The 23,897-nt window shown below is 36.4% G+C and overlaps 1 protein-coding gene across 3 annotated transcripts in view; it reads left to right on the top strand.

The window, feature by feature from the left end:
- The window catches only part of CDH8 (cadherin 8), a 513,100-nt gene that overhangs the window by 416,906 nt on the left and 72,297 nt on the right, over window positions 1-23,897 (top strand). Inside the window, exons 10-11 of one of the 3 annotated variants that reach the window (XR_011972824.1) lie at window positions 7,767-7,884; window positions 12,819-12,942. Coding sequence is in view for 2 of the 3 variants with exons in the window: in XM_072635913.1 (XP_072492014.1) it covers window positions 7,767-7,884 (118 nt within the window). In the remaining variant the exon portion in view is untranslated. Of the gene's footprint in view, window positions 1-7,766; window positions 7,885-12,818; window positions 12,943-23,897 lie in introns of those variants that run through there. The other 2 variants (XM_072635913.1, XM_072635914.1) reach the window with 2 other exon arrangements.

Genomic DNA, 23,897 nt, shown 5'->3' with positions numbered 1-23,897 from the left:
CTCACTTTCTGCTTTGAGGAGACTTGCATATAGCTAACAAGAATGGGTAAATAAAAGAGGAAGCTACTTTTTCCTTTCCTATCTCAAGCTGTCCACACAATAGGTGAGGTCATTTCTACCTGTCTCACTTCCCTTGCATCACTCCTAGTAATGGCCTCTGCATTGTGAGGATATGAGGTCCTAGGTTCTCTGATAGTATCTCTGTTGTTACCAACTTCCTAATGAACTACAATTCCTAAGTTTTTTTTGAAGTCAATTGCATGAAATTGAGAGTAGGCTTTCCGAAGAAACATGGATATAATTCAAACCACAGATTAGCTCATAAAAGCTAATTTGTCCTATGTGATACTGAAGAATCATACTAAAATTATACTCCATAGAATGAGCATCATTTCCAGCAATATTTCTGAGAAAAAATAAGTCTATATTAACAATTCAGAATGTCAGGAACATTTTTTTTCCTTTCCTGGTCCCCTGACCAACTGACTGACAGTAGCTCTCTTAAAAATAGTACCAGGGAATGGAAGGTAGGGAGTATGCATGCGTGCATGCGTGCGTGCATGTGTGTGTGTGTGTGTGTGAGTGTGTGTGTGTGTGTGTGTGTGTGTGTGTGTGTGTGTGTGGTTGGAAAGTGAAATACACCTGACAAACAGTAACTTCTTAGCTTCCTTCAACTATATAAGAAGCAGTCACTATTTAGTTATTCTGAATTATACAACAATGGTCAAGTGCCTTCTTGACGGCCAGACGTGGTGATTTCATATCCCACTGCTCCACCCTTCCCTTCAACACATACATTATTGCTTCCATGTTTGAGACACTAGTAAGTCAGGCAGTTAGAAGTAGGAATCTTCCCACAAATCTAATCTATGTACCTCACCTCTCCGAATGTTGATTTGCTCTACACAACATGAAATGTGTATTTTAAAAATTCTTATGTATTCCAAAAGGTTTTCCAGCATAGCAAAGTGCTTAACTGTATTTCAGACAATTGAATGGATAACGTCAAAGTCACCACCCATATGATACTAGTTAACAGTCACAGACTGAAAAAATGCAATAGTGCAACTGAAAGCAATTCCCTGGAGAAGTTGTCTTGGTTAGACTTTTCTAGAACTGAACTGGAAAGGTTAAGAAAGGCAATCAGTTCAAACAAGGAACTGATGTTTTGTTTCTGCGTCTTATAACCCATGGCACCACTCATTTTCATGGAGAACAAAAGGGAAGGTCACCCATCATACCCATTCTCTCAGAGGGAGATGATAAGGATAGTGGTGCCATCATCATGAAGTCCAAGAGTTCTTATTACTAATACCAAAAACTATGATTACTAACAATAGAATGGACTTTCAAAAATAAGGCTTACCATCCAAATATCAGCCCCTGATGAGAATTTTTCTGACACTTATATTGAATGGTCAATTTATAAATCCTATGATTTCCATCTGTTTCATATTTGCCGCATATAGTAGAGAACTCAGGAAAATTACTCCATGTACCTCTACAGTCTTAATGTAGTTTTAAGCTTCTAAAACTTAAATGAAAAACTAAAGACAAATGTGCTGACTATTTATTCTTAGTGCATCTGAAATTTTTTAATCCACTAGTTTGAATCTTATTCCTTAAGCTACTAATGTGTAAAATTACACCAAGACTTTAGGGACATGGTCGATCTCTCTCTCTTTGTCTCTCTCTTTCTGTCTCTCTCTCTCTCTCTGTGGGTGTGTGTATGTATATATATGTAAATGACTTTATTATATACTTATAAATATAAATGTATATTTTTTGTTATATATATAAATATATATATAAATGATTTTATTTTATCTCCTAGTCACTTTACACATCACTGTATAAGCATGTTCATATATCTGCATATATGAGGGTTGCTCATCCACCTTTGGTATCCACCCATCACCCAACTCTCACCTGTGGCTCCAAGAAGCTATAGCATGTGCAGTAGTCACACCCCAGTAAAAAAGTCCCAGTAGATTGGCTAAATCAGGTTGAGGGTAGCCAGAAGACCTCAAACTCTTTGGTGAGTTAGGAGGATATCTATGTCAAACATGTGAAGAATTATCCAGATGGAATGGATAGATGAGAGCAGTTTGTTCCAACAGTCATGAAGGTAGTTGAAGATGGTGCCATGGGACGCTTATAGCTTGGTCAGACATCAAAGACAACAAGGTCATCCACTTTATCCTGGGCCATCATCAGTTGTCTTGGATTTTGTCTTGCCACTGGATTTCAGTGATTCTAGAAGAGAGAGTGAAGCTGGTGACTTTGTGCAACTTTGCCTCACTTAAATCCAATTTACACACAAGTCAAGACATCGCTCCGTAATGTCATTGGTCCACTTTGAAATAAAGGCTGAATGAAAAGGTATGTGTATACAAACACACACAATTTATTTATTTAAATACACATGTGTATGTACATGTGTATATACAGTGCTGTGTATATACCTCTGTGCAAACTAACTGGGAGAAAAAAATCACTAAATAAATAATCAATCGGATATTTCTTATATTATAAAGACATTTGATATTGAATATCATGTTTTTTAAAATTTAGCATTGAGCTTGAAAGATTATGACATACATTCTTGAATGTTTCATCAAGAAATATCTACATTACACTAGATATTAGGTATACATTGATGAACATTCCATTTTTCCGTGTTTAGTCACAATAATGTTTTAATCAGTTGAGTTGTAAGGCCATCAAGGCATGTTATCTCCATCTCTTAGATAAATGACTTAACCTTATATAATCTGCTGAAAAGTGCAAGGTTTTATTGCAGTATTACGTAGGCATTTGGAAATTTTAAGAATTCCAGGATCATTCTGTTTCTCATTGTAGTAATGTATATACGAGAATCATTTCCCCCTGAATGGGAAAAAGACTTCTGGACTCACAAGAAAAAAAAATCTCAAATAATTTTTCTCAAAGGGTGTATTTTTTGCAATCTGATCTTAAAGGCCAATTCGAGCTATTTCTGACAAAAGATTTGTTATAACCTTGAAATGAAGAGTGAGTTTCAGCATTAAATAATATCTTTTTTCTGTTCTTTAGTATCATAATTTTGATAGTTTCATCCATAACAAGCATTTTCTTAATAGCATTGGTTAGTAACTGTTGTGTGTGTGCTTGTGTTCTGAGTATGTATGTGTGTGATAAACTAGTTGTCCTACTATTCTTCCAATGTCAAGAAACCTAAGATGCATTGCAGAAAAAATTATTAATATTACCTCCAGCTGCCAAATCCCTCTAAAAGTCATTATTTCTATGGATTGATTAGGTTATTTAGAAGAAATAGTTCATTGATTCATGGCAAGGTTCTTTTTTTTTTTTAATGAATTATTAGTTTGGGTCACACTTTGCTCTGTGCTTTATTTGATTGACCCTATTTCACTGTCAGCTTGAATGATCCTTAAATAGTTGATATTCCTGTACCAATAACCATTGAGATATCTCTAATATTCATTACCGTGGGCTCTTTAAAAACCGTGATTTTTTTTTCATATTTCCTTGACATAACCAAAATTCTTCAAAACCACAACAAAAACACAGCTGGACCGTATCTCTGTGTGTGACACAAAATCGAGCACTTACCTGACAGTGAGCTGACTAAGGGTAGGGGAGAAAATGGCTTAATCTAATTTCACATAGTCAGGTTTAGAGTTCTGGGGTGATTTTGTGTTAGTAGAAGCATACATTCGTTACTATTGTTATCATAAAAGAAAACCATATCATAGTTATTAATTGTACCATGTAGTTTGTTTGCAATACTATATAGAGATTTAGATATAGATTTATATGTATCTAATCCATAACATATGCTATTGTTTATATGCATATAAGCACATATGTGCGAATATACATATGAATATAACATATGCATGCATGTGCATGTGTGTCCTTTTCTGTGCATTATGAAGATGAACTTAAGTTCTTAATGGCAGATAGAACGGAACATAACCATTTCAATATGCTGGAACACATGACCTATGTCTTCTAAGCATCATCCTCACTGAGATCAGAGCAGTTCATCACCAGAATGTCTGCAGCATCATTTTTTCAGCCAAAGCAGATCTTGAAGACCTATTAGGTCATAAAGAAGTTGCAGCTTGTGGAGTGCTTACCTTGACAAAAATCAGAGTATATAAAATTAACATCAGATCTCCGATTTTGTTAGTGTAGATAGTTATTCAATTAAAACAAGCTGCAATTCCTCTATGAATTAAATACCAAATAAATAAAAATAAAATAAAAAAATAAAAAAATCTCAAGAAATGATTGAGTTTGAAAAGATGACATAATAGAATAAGAATAATAAACACTCATAAAACACCTAAAGTTGAAGAAGTCCCTTATATTATTATGAGTACTTTATCTCATTTGATCCTCAAAAGAATTCTACGAATTAGGTGCTAGCATCACCTGGTTATACAGATGAAGAAACTGAGACCAAGAGTAATAAAGTGATCTTCCTAGAATCAAAAAGCTAGAAAGCCATCATGTCTGAATTTGACTTGGCTCTTCCTGACTCTGAGTTTAGTGTTCTATATTGTGTGTGCTTGTATACATGCACCTGCGCACACAGTTACACACACAAACACACACACATACACAAACTGACACATACATACTACCATCACCTCCATCTTTGTATCCTCATAACCCCAGAACAGCTGCTGAAACGTAGTAGAATCTTGATAAATGCTTGCTGATAGATGGATGTCTGTGTATAATTTCTCTTCCAATATATAAATATACATGAGAGATAGAATAGGATGATGCATAGAGGTCAAACCCAGTAGTTACAAACATAGTGTTTCATGTTCTTTTTTGTGAAACATACTAGCTTCTTGCCCATGAACAAATTACTTAACCTTTCAGTGTCCCAGGCAGCTTCCCAATCAATCGATCAATCAATCATTTATTTAAAACCTACTGTATTGTAAGCACTGTGTTAGGTGCTGGGGTACAAACCAAAAAAATGAAACTGTTCCTGTCTTAAAGAGCTTATATTCTATAGACAGAGTTAACATGTACCTCCTACATACTATATAAGTGCTTTATAAGTGTTATCTTATTTTTACACTTACAACCACTCTGGGCGGTAGGTGATATTGTTTCCTCTATTTTATAGCTGAAGAAACTGAGGTAAACAGAAGTAAAGTGACTTATCCAAGGTCAAACAACTTTTAAGTGTCTGAGGCTGGATTTGTACTCAGGTTTTTCTGCCTCCAACCTCAGCATTTTATCCATCTATGCCAGAGGTGGGGAACATGTGGCCTCAAGGCTACATGTGGCTCTCTAGGTCCTCAAGTGCAGCCCTTTGACTGAATCCAAGTTTTACTTAAAACTTGAATTCAGTCAAAAGGTTGCACCCAAGGACTTAGAAGGCCATAAGTGGCCTCAAGGCCACACGTTCCCCACCTCTGAAATCTCTGCCATCTAGCTACCTTTATAAACATATGAAAAATAAGAACAAAACAAAACAAACAAAAAAAAACAGTTTGGGAAAGATACTAAAATTTAGGGGGACCAAGACATTTTTTTCATGTAAAATGTTACACTGGAGTTTAGTTTTGAAGGAAGCTAGGAATGTTAAAAGGTAGAGATCAGGAATGAGTGGAGCCCAGGTGTGGGACAGTCAGTCCAAAAGCGTGGAGATGGGAGAAGAGCATTGTATTTGTTATTTTGTTTGGACCAAAGGTTAGTTAGTTTGGACCAAATAGTTAGTTAGTTTGGACCAAAGGGAAACTACGTATAATAATATTTTGAAAGCTTTTGGGAACAAGGTTATAAAGTGGTGAGTGGCAACCTACAGAATAACTATATAACATGTATATAGGTATATATATATATATGTGTGTGTATAAATATGTATATGTATGTATATATGTGTTAGTCCATATATTCCATATCTACAAATATGTCTATATCTCTATCTATCTATATATCTCATAACATTTTTGGAGGGTAATAGAGGGAGATAAAATGATTGGTGAGAATCAAGAGTGGTAATATGTAGAAGATGATCCTTGAAGTTTGCTCATACCTAGAGAACATATGTAACCTGATTCTCAAAGAAGGTGGGTGATAGCGGGCCAGCCCTCTCACAATAGGCATGCATACTGTCTGTGGAATGTGATTCTAGACTGGTAAAGAGAATACTACACAACCTTGAATGAGAGATTGTATGAAGTACAGAGTTAATGAGAGAGTTTTGGAGGAGATATTCTTCATCTGCTTAGAGAAAGGACATATGTGATTCCAGATTCTCTTCAAGACTGATTCCAAGGAGGAGAAAAAAAAACAAAAAACAAAAGGGTTCGAAGAGGCATGTGCTGAAGGGAAGTTGGTTACTCAAAGTTTCTCTGATTTCTAGCTTGTTTACATACAGATTTCTCCATGAATGAGATTTAATTGCCACCCTTGGTTGAATTGAGATAGCTCATTTCCCCTACTGTATTGATGAATAAATATAGTTTTCACACTAGAAGTTCGTTCTTAATGAAATTACAGGTCTTGACCATAAATACTCAGAATAAACCTATATTTAATTATAGAAATACATACATATATATATATATATATATATATATATATATATATACATATATATATGTATATAGAGAGTGGTTTGCTATTTATTTCTTTTTCCAGATCATTTGCCAGGTGAGGAAACTAAAGCAAAGATGATTAAGTGACTTGCTCAAGGTCACACAGCTAGTAACTGAGTCCATATTTGAACTCAGGAAAATAAGTTTTCCCAACTTCAGGCTTGGTACACTATCCACTGTCCAAACTAACTGCCCATTAAGTGACTTATCTTTGGTCAGTTAGTGATAAAGCCAGGATCTGAATTCAAATTCAGATTTAGTACTGTTTCCATTGAACCACATTTCTGCTTGCATAAGAAAATACAAATAGTAACACTGTAACTCTGAGCCATTCATATGAATTCCATATTAATTGTCTTTCAATACCGCAAATGCTATATTATAGGATAAGTAATTAATACCATGACCACACTAAATAGGAATGACTGAGATCACGCTTCGATATCACAAGAAGTACCTTCACCCCATCTTCCTGCAGCTCTTTCAAATGAAACACGCACATTCAACCTGTTCCATTTTCAAGTATCTGTATCTATTCAAACAGCTCTCTTCACAGTGGTAATTCCTCTAATCCCTATAATTTATTCATCTCAGGATACACTCCAAAGCATTGTTTGAATTTGTTATCCACTGACTTTAAAAACAGTATTCATTATTGGGGGTGGGGGTTACGTTTCAGTATTTGGAGAGGTTTTGCTGCAGTGATGTTTATGCCTGGAAACAGCCCCATTCTTTGGCAAGGGGATGGGAGCCTGCTGAGCATAGCTCAGTAAGAGTGGCAAGGTTTCCAGATTTCAATTCCTTACTCTCCCAACACCCACACTGTACGGTCTTCTGCCAACCCCAAAGGAGCACGAGATTACATTGTTATTGGGGGCCAAGGAAACTCTCAAACTGGAAGAGACCTGTGATGAGCTGAATGTCATTTACAAGTGTTAGGATTCTGATACTTCAAGCCACAGCTGTTTCAAAATGCAGCAGGTCGAGATTTTTATTCTTAGCTGCTTTTCAAGCCTGTTTTTGTTTTTTTTTTTAATGATGGCAAATCCTCTAGGTTGGGCACAATAATTTAGGGCATTTTTAGAGAACTGATATCATCTGAAAAGCTGATGTCACTTTTTTATATTACAGGTGATCCAAACAGTCAGCGCTATAGACAAAGATGAGCCCAAAACTGGACATTTTTTCCTATATAGCCTTCTTCCTGAAATGGCCAACAACCCAAATTTCACCATCAAAAAAAATGAAGGTAAATATATAAAAGCATTAGGAGATGGGGCCTGGACTCACCTTCTCTCCATGCTGTTTTCTGCTGTGTTCTTCAGTTGCAACTTAATTCCCGTTTTTCCCCTCCCCATGTGCAGTTAGATCTGGGCTTATCAGTGTAATGGCATGGCAATTACATCACTTTACCTTTTATAGTATCAGAAGAATACACAAGAAAAGCCTCAAAAGTGAAAATGTAATTTCCTCTCAGGGAAACATTACCCATTTTCCTTGAAGGGGTCCAAGGAAGGATCCAATCCCTCTTAAAGTTCCAGAATTTGGATGTATGGAGATATGCTTCTATAGGAAGATTTGGCTTATATCTTAGAGTTGTTCACTTCTAATTCAATGTTTATAAGACTTTCTGGGAAGCCACTTTTAATTTTGGGTTGTATGTATGCCTTTTAGATATTTATCTGACACCAGCACCCAATATGTTAATGGGCCAACAACTTCCTGAAAGATAATGTGTGTCTGTGGTATATTGGAGCTTATGCTGCCTCTGTTGTGGAGTCTTAAGATATCTTGGTAGTCAATTCAGTCTATTTCACTTTTTTTGTACCAACTGTAGATGAAATATTTTATTTACTACTCATCTATTATGTGTGAAGGTCAGAGAGTATAAAGATTAAAAAAAGAAATGACCAAAGCATCCACATATTTTCCTCTCCAAAGTCATTGCATATTGAATAACATTTCAAAAATATATTTATTTGGGTTTAGATTGTACTTAGATCTATGATGTAACCTTTTAGAAATGATTAGTGAGATAAATGTGTGGTCTAACTCCATCTGTTCTTATTCATGTAGATATTCCTTTAGCTCTTCCTCTACTAAAGTGTTCTAATGCCTCAAAGTGGCATAAGGGTGACCTTGGGTTCTAGAAGGCTATGTCAGGGGAGAGGGTTAAAATTTTGGCTCAACAATAGGCTGTCTGTTGCTTAAACACAAGTCTAAATATGAACAGAGAGAGGCTCATCATCAAAAAGTTAGTCACAAGGTCATGAATATTTTGGCCATCCCAGCCCATACAGAACTTCTAAAGCCCTGGACTATCTGTGATCTGCATTAGTGGAGAAAGTATTCTTACTGATGATCTTCTGATAAATTGAAATATTATTAATACAGATTTTTGAAAAGTCTTTATGACATATATATTCAACAAGTACGAAAATTATGTAATAGGGACTAGTTTTGATCTTTTTTGTGTGTATATATCTGGTCCTATTTCAAAAAGGTAACATCAGTAAATATTCATTTATATCACAAATGAAAATTTCATAAAATTTACCAAATATATCATGATTTTTCATTTGAACACAATTCTATCTATTTCTCTGAAGGTACTTTCATTAATGTTGATGTATGCTAGCAAAATAAACAAGAGTATCATGTAAATAGTTGTCTCTAACTTATACCTTCACCAGTATAGAAAATGAAAACAACCCTCCTCTTATTTATTTATCTGAAACAACATATTGTATGAACACAATAAATTTAACTCATCAAATTTTCTTCCATAGTAGACAATAATAAAGAGTTGAGACAATCAGATGGATAGGTGTGTGACCCTTTGGACTACCCAGATGTTCGATGCATGTCATCAATTTCAGGGTTCCACAGCTGTATTATTTGTGTGGTGATTGTTCTCTTTGCCAGGCCTGTTTGATTACTTTTCTCAAAATAATTCTGATATAAATGGAATTTGCAGCAAAGTGTAAGCCTTCATGGTTCCATTCATTCTAAGTCTCAAGGAGAGTCTTGCTGGAAGGGAGGGAGGGAGGAAGAAAGAAAGGAAGAAGGAATGAAGAGGAAGAAAGGAAGGAAGAAGGGATAAAGAGGAAGAAAGGAAGGAAGAAGGGATAAAGAGAGGGAGAGAAGATAGGAAGAAGAAAAAATGGAAGAAAGAAGCCCAGAGGGAGGCAGGCAAGGGAGGGAGGGAGAAAGGAAGGATTGGAAGGAACATTTATTAAAGGCTTATTGTTGGGTCAAATAAATAAAGCAAAATAACAACAAAAACTGATTTTCAGAATAAATCAGGGAGTTAATCACATACTATCAAGGTCCTGGCAGAGTTTTCTAGAAACTGTATGTTCCATCTTTTATATTTGGCATTACCATTATCTAAAATAAAATAAAAATCACAGATTGGTATATCCACATTTAAAAAGATTGCCAAAGAAGAATTCAGTTCAACAGGCTATGACTACATGTCAGTCATTGTATGAGGTATTTGGTCTACAAAGACAAAATTTTAAAGCCTTGAACTCAAAGAGTTTATATCTACTGGGAACCTGAAGAATCAGTTTTAGTAGCATAGAACAATATCTCACAAGAATTAGTCGTTGTGACAAAGAAACTGAAATTGGGAATTAAAGATCTGGATTTAAAGCCTGGCTCTGCCACTGATTGTCACTTAATACCTCAAAGAGTTTCAGTTTCCTCATCTTGAAAACTGAGAGGATTGGAAATGATGATTACGAAAATCGTTTCCAGTTCCAATGTACTGTAATTCTTGCTTCTGTTTCCTACAGAGATTTCCATTGCACTTTAAAGGTAACTGACATCTAATCAACCTGATTGTTCAGTTGTTTTTTGGTGGTGTCCAATGCTTTGTGACCCTATTTGGGGTTTTCTCGGCAGTGATACTGAAGTGACTTGCCATTTCCTTCTCCTGCTCTTTTTATGGATGAGGAACCGAGGCAAATAGTGTTAAGTGACTTGCCCAGGGTCACACAACTAAGTGTCTGAGGCCAGATTTGAACACAAGAAGATGAGTCTTCCTGGCATTAGGCCCAGCACTCTATCTACTGTTCCACTTTATTGTCCTAAGACCTGATATGTAATAAAAGATAAATGGCAGAGAAACAGGTTGCATATTTTCCTTTTGACATCACAGTTTTGTGATGTCACAAGAAGCATTACTTTTGAATAGGTAAGAAATAATCTGTCTTTCAGAAACAGCAGTACAACCTATCCCTCCCCAAGGAGATAAAGTTGGAAGGAAAGATCAAAATTTCAGTGAGTCATTAAAAATTTCAGCTTACAGCAAACAATCTAAGCATTTTGAGTTTTCACAGTTTGTCTGGGAACATAGCCAAAAATGTTGGTCCCTTCTTCCAGTTGGGTGAACCTTAAAAAAGAGAGTTTTGCTCACCACAACTTGGCATTTAGGCATCCAGTGCAACCGTGAAAATGGAAGACACCCAACAATTAAATATAACGAGACAGGGAAGATAAATGAACCTTTTACAGACACTGAAAGGGTTCGCTTGCAGAAAGTCTGAGTTGTATTGCTTCTTGGAAAGTTGTTCAACTCTAGCTTGTGTTCTGTAGGTAATAGATTTGATTGGAATTGCCAGGGAGCAGTGGACTGTAATGGGAGTTTTCATGTTTTCTACTCAGGTATTTGAACCATGTGTGTAAGAAGTTGAAAAAAACATCCAAATTCCTGACACATGAGGACAGCTTGTGAGAGGAAGAGGGATGGACTAATCTTTTGACATTAAGAGATGAGGAACAGCATGGTGGCACAAATACTTGCTTACTTTCACAAAGATAGAAGCAAAACCAGAGCATCGGATGATGCTGACTTTCTTTCTTTCTTTTCCCCTTTTTTAATGTTGATATCCTCTCTTTAACTCAACAGACCAGCTACTAGGGCATTACTATAATGATCAATTTGCAGAAGGTAGGTTCCAGCTGGAACTTCATATTCACTTTCTCTTCCATTTTTTTCATGTCTATAGTGCTTTGCACATTTTTAGAATGCAGTTCATTTCCTCCAATCCGGTCCTTCTACAGTGTTTCATTAGGGCATGGAAGTGACTCTGATTTCTTGAAAGCTTTTCCAGTACAGTGCCAGCTCTTTCAAATGTTACCCATCTTGGAAGAATATGAGCACAGACTGTGTCACTCAAGAACTAGACTAGTTAAGTGTAGAGAGGCTTCCTACTAGGCAGTTGTATATGAAATTATTTCAATTATTATGTTTTTGGTCTCAGAAACTCAGTTAGAAAGTTTATTAAAGCATAGATGTGGCACCATTTGCATATCTGGAGGTAGTAACCTTGCTAACAAAAACAGGGATCCTTGGAGTTTAAAGGAATTCATTCCAAAACCATTAATTTGCATTTTGACACATTACTCAACTTTGGGAGTTTGATACTCTATCTCCTTCCTGATATGAAAATCACCTAAGTATAGCCCTTTGAGGAAATGAACCATTAGGTGTTACATCTGTCTGCTATCATGAACCATTCATTCATTGCCTTCTCATCTTACACAGTATCTCCTCACTGCTTTCATTCTACCCATATGTCTTTCTCACTTGGACCTTGCTAATTCCATAATGTTCTTTTTGTACTTTAAAAGTGACCCCATTTTTAGTGGATACATATTGCTCTTAACCAAAATTATTAGCAAAGTGCTGTTCTGCACCAGGTTGTAGTGTGATAAATTCTGCTATATGAGCAAAAGTTATCATAGAACCATTGATGTAACTGTAGGTTTGGGGGAATCTGATTTAGAACATCATATCTTTGGTTTCTGTTTCATCATCATAGAAAACAAAGAGAAAATATCCCCCCTCCACTTCACCTCACGTCCCTAGACTAGATATCTCTACACGTAACCTATTAGGCTCACTTTGAATTTGAACATGGGCATTTTTAATTACCTTCCACTTATGCTTCTTAGAAACAGTGTTCAGAGTCCTGGATGGCTGAAGGAAGTGGTCTTTCATACTATTTTTGGACCACAGTTAGTCTCTCTTGGATCTTTCTCTTCTCAAACTGAAAGTTGCTGCCAAACATTGGAGCTGGAATCCCAAATTCCAATCCAGCCATTGATGTCCCCTGTGACCTTGCTCTCTCTTCTGTCCAGCTGAATCCTTACTCACTCCTCTCCTGTATTCAGGATACAGGCGTCCAGCCAGACAGAGCCCCTCTCTCCTCGCCTTAAGCCAGATGTGATCAATCAAGGCTTCATTGGACCTGAAAGGCCATCCTGATGATCCAGACAGCAAGGAGGGGGCCACCTGGTAAGCCATTTGTCCTCTTTCAGGCCTCTTAACCTTTGCTGCCTACTCTGCTCTGACTTGGAGTTAGCTGAGTGCTCACCCAAGAGCACTCTGTGTCCTGATTGGCCTTTAAATCCCTCTTCTCTGAAACACATCAATGTGTTAATTGCTGTTGGGTTTTTTCCCCTTTTCTTCAGGTTAAAAAGTCTTTAGAAAACATAATGGATACACTCACACACACACATGTACATACGTAAATGCACACACATCCTTTTTATATGTATATATAGGATAGTGTGTGTTCATGTGCATGTTTGTGTGTATATATGTGTATATTTCTCCCACAATTTGAACCCTCTCTACAAAATGGCATTTTGCTCTAAAACTATCACTGATGTACAGGATCATTTCCTGAACATGAATCTTTCCATATCACCATGATGCAAGATTTATCAAGTATATACAATACCCATTTTGTAATGGCTTTTCCCTTGATGATATCTCTTAATCAGAAAAGTTCCTTCATTAGACTCTTCCTCTATTTCTTCTTTATGTCATGAGGGTGAATCTCGGTTCTTGAAATTATGCCATTAGAGCATGAGCACTAACAGATCCTTCTAACTTATAATCAAGAAGTCCAAATGGACTTCTTATCCATGGATCATCCAGCCTACGTGCAGTTAAGTTCACCACTAGACTATTGACCATGGGATAATAATTTGGAGGGGAGAGGGTTCTTTAACAACTCAGGAAGAAAGACTTCTAAGGTATGGATTTATAACTTCATTAGAGAACAGATCACATGCACTGATGGCATCACAGACCTTTGCAAGCACAAGATCAAGGAAGAGTTTAGCTTGTGCAAAAGAGAAGACAAATGTTGGTCCTAAATATGTAGACTCTCATTATGCATACATGATTAGGAAAGGCCTTCACTTCAGTTATTCATAATTTATTGTTTGTGCTTAGAGCAACAGAATGTTGACAAGAAGTCATTTATGTTGCATTTTGTCAAGTAATCTGTAATTAAGAGACAAATACACACTAAGCAAAATAGAAAACAGATATGTCATCATTACCCTATGTATTGTACAAAGTGAAGGCATAAGGGATCAACAGATAACATCAATTTCTTTGCTTCAGTGGTTTTTGTCAGACCCTGTTATTTTTGTATCATCCCCATATCTTCTTTCTTTAGTTTTTTAATCAAAACGAAAAGGTACCATTGGAACTGAAGAGCTTCTTTTGCAAATATTCAAAATCCTAAAATGATGGCTCTGGTTAGCCACAGTAGGGCTTTTACCATCTATTTTTTTTTTCAGTGTGTACTGTTAGAGACAATTTAATCTGCAGATTACTGACAACGGGGGATACATTTTCAATGGTCTGGGCCAAGATTGAGTCATGTGGCTGGCCATAATGCTAATGGAAATTGTTCATTGCATCAAAGCTCTCCCCCTTAATTTGCCATCAGGATTTGCCTGTCTTTGCCTTGGATATTATCTCAGGGCTTCTCTCTTTTCTCCAAAAAAAAAAAAAAAGTGGCTAATTTTTGTCATCTTAAAACCATATTTGAGCATAGCACCTGTCTGTCTTGCCTTTAACCTTTGGCTTTCTAAGCCTTTTACCCCCAAATCTTCATTAAGAAATGAATACATATTCCCTGTGAAACCAGTTAGCACAAATTTGACAATTTATTCAGAGGTGGTTACTATTTAAACAATCTTAACTGGACCATTGGGTTTGGTGTGTAGTTAGCAGAACATCCTTCACCGCAACAACACAGATTTAGTTTTTAAAGGGGTGGGCTATAGAGAGAAGAAAAGACTTAATAGTTTTCAAGATTTCTGTCATATATTGATGGTAGTTTAGTTAACTGAGCCAAATATTAACACTGAATGAAGAGGAAATATCATTTTTCATTTGAAGCAAAATTTCACATAAATTGTTTTGTTTATCACAATTGAAGACCATTTCATCTTTCACTATGGAAGTCTAGCACTTAGAATCTGAACATGTCATAGACATGAAATTCAGGATTAATAACACACCATATAGAGACATGACCTGAATAACGGCGTTCTGTGTCACAAGTATGATTGCAAACAAGCAGCCTGGTGCCTCTCCAGCCTCTCCAGCCTCTCCAGCAGCTGGTACCTGAGGCTAGAGCAGAGAAAGCAAAGATTTTGACTCTGGGAAGAGGCTCATTTCAAATGAATGAAAGTGAAATAGCATGAGGGATCAAAAATAACCTTAAAAATCAAACCCAGAAGGCAATAGGATCACATGCTCTTAGAGATTAAAAGTCACAACTCAGCTGTCATCTAGTCTAATCCATTTCTGAGCATGAGCCCTCACCTCAAACTCTCTCCTCTCCTCCCAGCAAACCCCAAAGCCTCCTAGAAAACACTTCAGTGCCAAAAAAGTTTCTTGCTTCTTGAGGGAGCCCCTTCCATTTTGGGACAGCTTTAAATGTTAGAAATGTTAGAAAAACTGTGTGTGTGTGTGTGTGTGTGTGTGTGTGTGTGTGTGTGTGTGTACCTAAAATTTGGCTCCTTATAAAATTTCTAACCTTTGCTCTTAGTTTTTTAATTCCAAGGGAGAAGTGAAACAAATGTAATTATTCTATTATATTACAGCTCTTAAAATATTTCAAGTCTGGATTCTTGCCTTCCTTAATGCCTGCCCCCATCCACAACATCATGCCTCTTTCTCTATAGCTAAACATTTTAGTTATTTAAAGTAATCCTTAAATGGCTTGGTTTCAAGTTCTCTTACATCCTGGCCATATTCCTCAGTCTCTCTTCCAGTTTAACACGCTATTTTCTTAATTGTGGTATCCATAACTGAAAGGGAAATAAATAAATCATCTCAGTTCAGGGATTAAGGATGAAAATAATCTGCTGTGTTCCAGCCTGTGCTGTTCTGGAGCTAACTGAGAACTGAGACAGTCTGAAGCTATTTTCCTCATAGTTCCATTCAAGGTTCACATAAGAAAAAATATTCAACTATGGTGTTGAATTACTTTACTTTGTATTATTTTAATATGGACAAAAGTGAACACTCATATAGAAATGTAGTTCTTGTACTTGTTTCCTAGGGTACATTGGACCATTATTTTAGATGTATGAAAGAACTTAGAGTTTATCTTGTCTAATTTTCTCCCTCTGTAAATGACGAAATTGAGGCCCAGAGGGTTAAGTGACATTTCCAAGTTCACACAGTGGCAGAGTGAGGCAGGAAGAGATGACTGTGGAAGGGGTAGATTTGAGTCCACTTCCTTTGACTTACTCATCTCTTTCCATGATAATACACTTCTCTCGTGTATTCTTACTTCCTTGGGGAAGCTAGGCTTGGAATGCCCTCTTTGCACTTTTCTACAAAACAGAATTTTGCACATTCTGTCTTTAAAGGATAAGAAATGCCAGCTAATAGTGAAAAAAAAAAAGAAGATACAGACTAAAAATTAAAAAAAATGAAATAGTTTGGCTATTGTGCTATTTGAGTAAACAAAGCTCAGATTCAGCAGAGAACCTTTTAAAGAGGATGAGCTGAGGCTCGCTATTTTCAAGCTGGCTTGTGGGGCAGTGATGTTTCAAGAAAATGGTGGGCTTTTCCATGGCTTTCTTATATATTTCTTTTAAGGAATTCTTCAAAGAAAAGCTACACTCCCCAGAAAATAGGTTTGTGCTGTTACTCAATACATAAGTAATAATTTATTACTAAAGAACCAGGTCTTATAAGAAAAAAAAATCATAAGAATAGGAGAAGGATACAGAAATAGCATGTGGTTAATGAAGTTTGTTAAAGAATAAGGCTTTGGGGAACATGATTTGGGAACCACTAGGGTTTAATGTCTAATCAATATGATTCACCATACTTAGCTCTTTCTCTATTTTCTTCCAACATGTGGAAGAAAGAAAATATTTCTACTTCAGTTTTGAATGAGTTTAGATCCTTCCTCTCCTTGATTATAATATTTGACTTTTAATTAGAACCAATGCTTTCTCCACAATTGTCCTGCCAGGAAATGAAGAAAAGTAATGTGATCCCCATTTTGCAGATGAGAAAATGAAGGCTCCAAGAGTTAAAGAGACTTGTCTAGGGTTACAGTAAGTGGCAAGGCTAGGACTTAAACCCATATCTTCTTAAATCTATATCTCTTCAAGACTGCTGAATTCTTATAACATGGTGTTTAGATATCAAAATTACATATTTCTGATCCTGACAAAAATATAAATGAGATTTATAAAACTGATGCTACTTAAGGAAATTTATTTAAAACATGTTGTCCTGTAGCATGGTATAGTGGTTTAAAGATAGTTTCTAAGGCAAGAAGATCTGGGTTCAAGTTCTGACATTCAAAAATACTAGATGTGTAAAGATGCACAAGTCACGTATGCTGTTGGTGCTAAGGGCAACTCTCTAAGACTCCAAAATACAGAAGACTTTTTCATCTCCACTGGTAAAAGAAATTTGTAATAATGAAATTTCAAGGCCTCCCAAATCTGCCTGAATGAAAAAAAATCTTGCCTTCACCATATTCAACTCAGTTACTATTAAGCACCTACTATATTGAATATAGCATTATACTGACTTTAAATGAGTAGATAGTTTATAATTCATAGAGTTCTTTAAGATTTGAAAAGTACTTTAAAATATTTTATCTTATTTTATCCTCACAACAACATTGGGGAGTAGGTGTGTGTTAAAATTCTGTCTTGTTCTGGTCCCATGACCACCCCTCCCAAGTCAGGAGAATAAATAAGTTTAGCTAATATAAAGGGATAGTATCAGGAAATAAGATTTCACAGGGGGATGTGCAAGTCATATATAAACTACCCAGAATTCAAAGGAGCATAATTTACAAATTAAGTAACATATTCACATCCTGGTAATACATGCTGAATCAAGTGATGCTTTCAAGGTTTTTTGTCCTATAATATATAAAATGAAGACAAATTACAGCCAGGAGAATGTCAGAAGATGATAACTATGGGATGACAGGGATGTTAACTTTGTAGTTTTATTGATAACTTTGAGGTGACTTGGATGTGTCAATGTACTAATACCAACATGACACAGATAGGAGATGATCTTTTTTTCCATCAAAACCTTATAAAAATGAGACCTGAAACTCTTGACCCCAGAGTCCTCTTTCATATCTATCAGGTCCATGGTGCTAAGTGCTCCCTACTTTTAGCCATGGTTGCATGAGTGATGCTCTCTGCCTCTTTCCCTCCCCACTCTTTTCCCCATACTCTCTGTCTTTACTGTTATATACCATGTTCCCATGCTTTTTGCTTCTGTACCCTTGCTTTTTCAATTACTTCTGACTTTATGGGCCATTTGCCCCCATATCCTCTGTGTTTAATTAAAGTGTGATTGCTACCTTGTCTTCCAGTGCCACTTGTGATCTTTCCCCTTGAGTACCCAAAGAACTAGGCATGCCTGCCCCCATTTCATGATTTCATATTTTCATAAATTAATTATCAATTCAAAGTGTTATGATTATCACCATTTAACAGATGAGAAAAATTTGGCTGAGAAAAGCCAAACAACTTTCCTGAGGTCACGTAGTTTGTGAATATTTGAGACCAAATTTAAACTCAGCTCTTCCTGCCTCCAAGTCCAATATTCTATCCACTGCAGCACCTAATTTCCTAATATTGTATGTGAAATTCTCTCCAATATTGAAAACCCTCTAGAAGTTTGGACTGTCATGTTATTATTACTTGTGGCCTATGTGATCTTTGGGGAATCCAAAGATTTGTCCTGCTTTCAAGAAACTTCCAGTCCTAAATGGGGTTAGGATATAGACAGGAATCACTATGACACAATAATTTTGTTGAAATAAACAATAAGAAAGATGCAAAGGGAAAAATCCATTGGGGATATGTCAGGAAAGGTACCTGGAGATGTTGTATCCAAGTTGCACCTTGAAATGGGGGCAGTTCTTCAACCGGAAGAGATGAAAGTGGGTAAAGTGGAGTTTACCTCATGCGTGGAAGGAAATGTAAAAAAGAGAAAGAAATGAGAGAGGACAGAATAAAAGAAAAAAAAGGACAGATTATTCCAATTAAGGTACAGTTGAAAGCATAGAAAAGGGAGTAATTTTAGGTTAGTTTGGAAAAGTAAGTTGGAGTTGGATGAGGGAAGCGTGGTGAGGGTTGAAAATCAGTCACTTATTAAACACCAACTATTTTCTGTGCATTGTGGTAAGAGCTGAGGATACAAAGGAACACCCATAGTCTGACACAGGAAACAATATGCAAACATTTATAAGCAAGATATATACAGGATAAATTGGAAAGTGGTAGTCTTAGAGCAGGCCTACACAACCTGCAGCTGGGCTGCTAATGGGGGTGAGGGGTAGCAGGCAGGCCAAAGGATTTGAGGCACCCCATGAAAAACATCCAGAATATTTTTCTCTACATTTTTCACAGGCCTCCCGGAATCTTTTGGCATGCTGCAAACAGCCTGGGGGCTGCAGGTTGTGCAGGCCTGTTTTATAGGGAAGGCACTAAGACTAAGAGTTGGTAAAACTTCCTACCAAAAGGTGGGATTTTGACTGAGACTTGAAATTAGCCAGGGAAGCTAGGAGGTAGAGAGAAGGAAGGAGAATATTTCAGGCATGAGGGACAACCAGTAGAAATAATTAGAGTCAGGGATGGGGTGGATTTACAAGGGAGCAAAGGAGTCCAGTGTCACTGAATTGAAGTATACGGGGGTGGGTGAAATAAGAGTGGAAAGGGAGAAAGGGGACATTTTATAAAGAACTTTGAAAACCAGACGATTTTATATTTGATCCTGGAGGTAATAGGAAGCCATGGGAGTTTTTTTTTTTTTAATGTGTGTGTGTGTGTGTGTGTGTGTATGTGATATGGTCAGACTTCTGTTTTAGAAAGATCAGTTTCACATCTAAATGGAGAATGGATTGGAGTGGGGAGACACTTCAGGTAGGGAGGTCAACTAAAATGGTATTGCAATAGTTCATATTTGAGGGATGGGGGTCTGTACCAGAGTGATTGTGATGTCAGAGGAGAGAAAAGGGAATACATGAGAGCTGTTTTGAAGGTAGAAACAATAGAACTTGACCACTGATTGGATATGGGTTGTGGAAGAGAGTGAGGAGTTAAGGACAATATGTAGGTTGGATCAGGAGATTTGTATTTTCTTTGGCATTCAAAAGAGTCAGTAGGCTTTACGGGTAGAGGGCATGGAATGATATCATCTTTCATGGTGGCATGTATTAGGACCATGCATTAGGAATATTATTCAGTGGTGTTAAAAGATGGATTGGAGAGAAAATATACTGGATAAAGAACATACTTATGGCAGCCTAGTCAAGAAAAAATTATTATAACCTAGTCAAGATGAGATAAGGGCACGAATTACGGGTGACAGCGACAAAAGGAGAGGATAGAAATAAAAGATTTTACAGTGCAAAATTGACAGGGTTAGCCTGATATAGAGGGGAAAGAAGAGGAAAGAACATAAAATGATTTTGAGGTTATACATTTTCATACTGGGAATGATGATGGTATCGGTATCAGATTTGGATTGGGAGATAATGAATTTGGTTTTGTTCATGCTGATTTTGACTTTCAAGAATGCCATTATGTGAGTTGTTGGAGACATGGGACAAGAGTCCTGGGAGGAAATGGGGAGTGAAGGTATAAATTTTGGAATCATCTGCATAGGGAGGTTGATTCAAGCCACGCAAGCATGTGAACTCTGTAAGGGATGGTGCATAGGGTTGGAAAAGTTATACATGACTTAAAAAATGATCAATTTCATATGTTTAAAAAACTTCCCATCTCAACACTGATGAGTTTAGATTTTGGATAAAGAAATTCTGATATTCACTCATCTATCATCTATAAAGTATGTCCCTTAAATTGCCTGCACATTTAAGGGTTGGTGATTGACCATGAAATTCTCTCAGTAAACTCATTAAGCAAAAATTTAGATACGGCAGATCCAGGCTTTTCAGGTGATGGGTTTTTGAATAGATATTCTGTGTGAAAATGAATGACCCATGGTATTGGATCCAACACTATCCCCACGAGGACAATGTCAAGTGTAAACTAAGCTTAGAGAGATGGCACAGTATTCACTCAAATAGAGTCAGGATTCCAACTTCAATATTTATTAGTCATGTTACCATGAGCAAGGCACTTCTACTATTACACCCCTAGTGTTCTTATCTGGAAAACGGGAATATGGACTATACCTGTGATTTAATTGTTGATCTGAACTTTCTCTGAAACTGAAAGGTTAAGTGACTTGCCCAGAGATCACACAAGATGTGTCAGATCTGGGCTTGCATCTAAACATTCCAAGCCCTCTCTCTATTGATAAAAATAATGTGCTCCATTTACAAAATAGCAGTGGTAATACTTGTATTATTTACCTTATAAGATGGTTGAGGAAAAATATTTTAAGAAGTTTAAACCATTATCAAAATTTATTTTTATTATTAATCTTACCCATTCAGACCTTTTTTTTTAATGTCCTTGCTTCTTATATCTCATGTTTCCTACACTTGCAGACTTTGATGTCCAACATTATTTTTATTAACTCTTTGGAAAATTTCTATATAATTGTATTTTTGTGGTATAGAGGAAAGAAGGCTGAACTTACAGTATTAACACAAGGGTTCACATGCTAATTTTAGTACTTTAAAGATATGTAACCCTGAACAAGTCATTCCCAGACTCCCAGGCTCTGTTTTGTTTTGTTTGAAAACCTCAGAAGACAGAAAATTAGACATGTACTATAGATAACTCATAAGATTATTGTGAGGAAAGCACATTATAAACTTTAAATACCTACATAAATCTCAGGAGTGAGGATAAGGAGGAGGATGAGGAGGATAAATGGATGGACTCTTCTCTGGGAAGGTTCCCAGGCCCATAGGATTCAAGTTATGTTTTGGAAGTGGAAGAATCACATAGTATTTTCCAAGCTCTGAGTGGCAGCCACTTTCTGCAACCCATAGATACACCAAACCAATCATTTTATAGGAAAAAGACTTCCTGTCCACATTTGGGAATAGAAGTTAAGAGACTGATTCTTGCCTCAGGTTATTATATCATAAAGTATAAATATATATATGCATACACACATACACAAATATATCCTATTCACTGCATGCATATTATTACCTAGAAGCTTGCTCAAGGCCAGATTTTGATTCTAATTTCTCTTTGTTCATGTATAATGTGAAACAATAGAAAGATGTTCCATTTGCTTGGTCTTTCAGTGCCTCTCTTTCTCTCTTCCTACACATGCAGTATTCTTGTGTTTTCCATAAATAGAAAATTGCAGCTGCAGTTAGCTCCTTGCCCCTTATTTTGAATGGACTAACTGGTAAATGATTTTACAGGTAGTTGTAGGTGACTGGCTTACGAGAAGGAGAAGGGGAGCTCTTTGAGATTATTCTCCCTCTGTGGCCTTTGATAACATGACTGGCAAAGAAAATAGTTATTTTCTCCGAGCACCTAAATGCTCTATGCTGTGTGTGTATACATACATATATACACATACATACATATAAAGAATGTATGCATGTATATAGACACATATATATACACACAGGTATGTGTGCATGTATATATAGTGTGTGTATGCATGTCTATATAAACATATACACACATGCATGTCTGTCTATACAAATTTATGTATATATAGTCCTAAATATGTGTTTCTGTGAATGTGCATACATACACACACACACATATATATATACATGTGTGTATGTATATATATATATATATATATATATATGTATGTATGTATCCAACACCGTTGAAAATTTTTCTTAAGTTCAACTTTTAACATACATCTTACTCTTTGATAGTTTGGAAAGGTATAAATAGAAAGAAAAAAAAAACTTTCCTTTTCTTTCTGTATTTTTTTCCTTTCCCTTTTTGCTGTTCTCAACAGATCTGTGACTTATCATGTAGGAACACCCAGGTTAGGAAAACCATTCTGCCAATTCAAGTTGGCACCTTTTCTGAAATTTATATTCTGAAAGGACTGCCTAGATTCAGCATTGAGAAGTTAGGACTTGCCCAGGGTTAGTCAGCAAGTAGCTCTGTCCATTTATTGCTCTGTCCACTATGCCATTCTGCCTTTTTTTCATCATAAACATTTACTTCTCTTTCTCCTTTCCATAGTCTCTACCATGGTACATGTTTGATCACCACTTTTACTAGACACTTAATAAATGGAGTTTAAATGAATCTCAAGGAGGCCTTTGATTACCCTCTCAGATTACCTTCCTCCTACTTTGCATTTTTCTGGTTTTTACATACTTATGCATATGTTGTCACCCTTTTTAGACTATAAGCTTCTTGAGGGAAGACACTATTGGTTATATCATGGTGGCTGTTTTATTTTCTTTCTGGTGCCCCTGGTGCTTAGCATATTACCTGGCATATGGCTAACTGTCAACATATTTGTTGACTGAATGAGGAATAGATTTAGAATATTTTAAGGTGGGATAGACATTTGGCTATGGAATGTTAGAATATAGAAGGATCTTAGAGTTCATGGAGCACACCCTCTCGTTTATTTCACAGATGAGAAAACTAAAATAAAGGTGTTGAGAAACATTTATTTGAACATGTATATAAAATACTGTCTTAAGGGAAATTGGAAGTTGGAAGAGGTAAGTGTGGTAGAAAGGAATAAGATTGTGCATTGTGTGTGTGTATGTGTGTGTGTGTGTGTGTGTGTGTGTGTGTGCTTTCATTTTTTTTCTAATACATGAATTAAGTGAATCTAGGTCATTTTAAATTTAGGCAGAAGGATGAGTAAATGAATATCCCAGCCCACAGAAGTGCTCAGTTAAGTGACCTAGTGATACATAACTTGGTCACTTGGGAGAATGAGTCAGCAAAGCTATTTACAAAATGAACAAAGCATGAAGGCCAGCAGATGCCTCAGTACTACCTAAAAAGAGGCAG

Source organism: Notamacropus eugenii, chromosome 1 (assembly GCF_028372415.1).
Source record: "Notamacropus eugenii isolate mMacEug1 chromosome 1, mMacEug1.pri_v2, whole genome shotgun sequence".
NCBI classification, from domain to species: domain Eukaryota; kingdom Metazoa; phylum Chordata; class Mammalia; order Diprotodontia; family Macropodidae; genus Notamacropus; species Notamacropus eugenii.
Note: the sequence above shows the minus strand (reverse complement) of the source record. Positions and strands in the feature narration are given on the sequence as shown.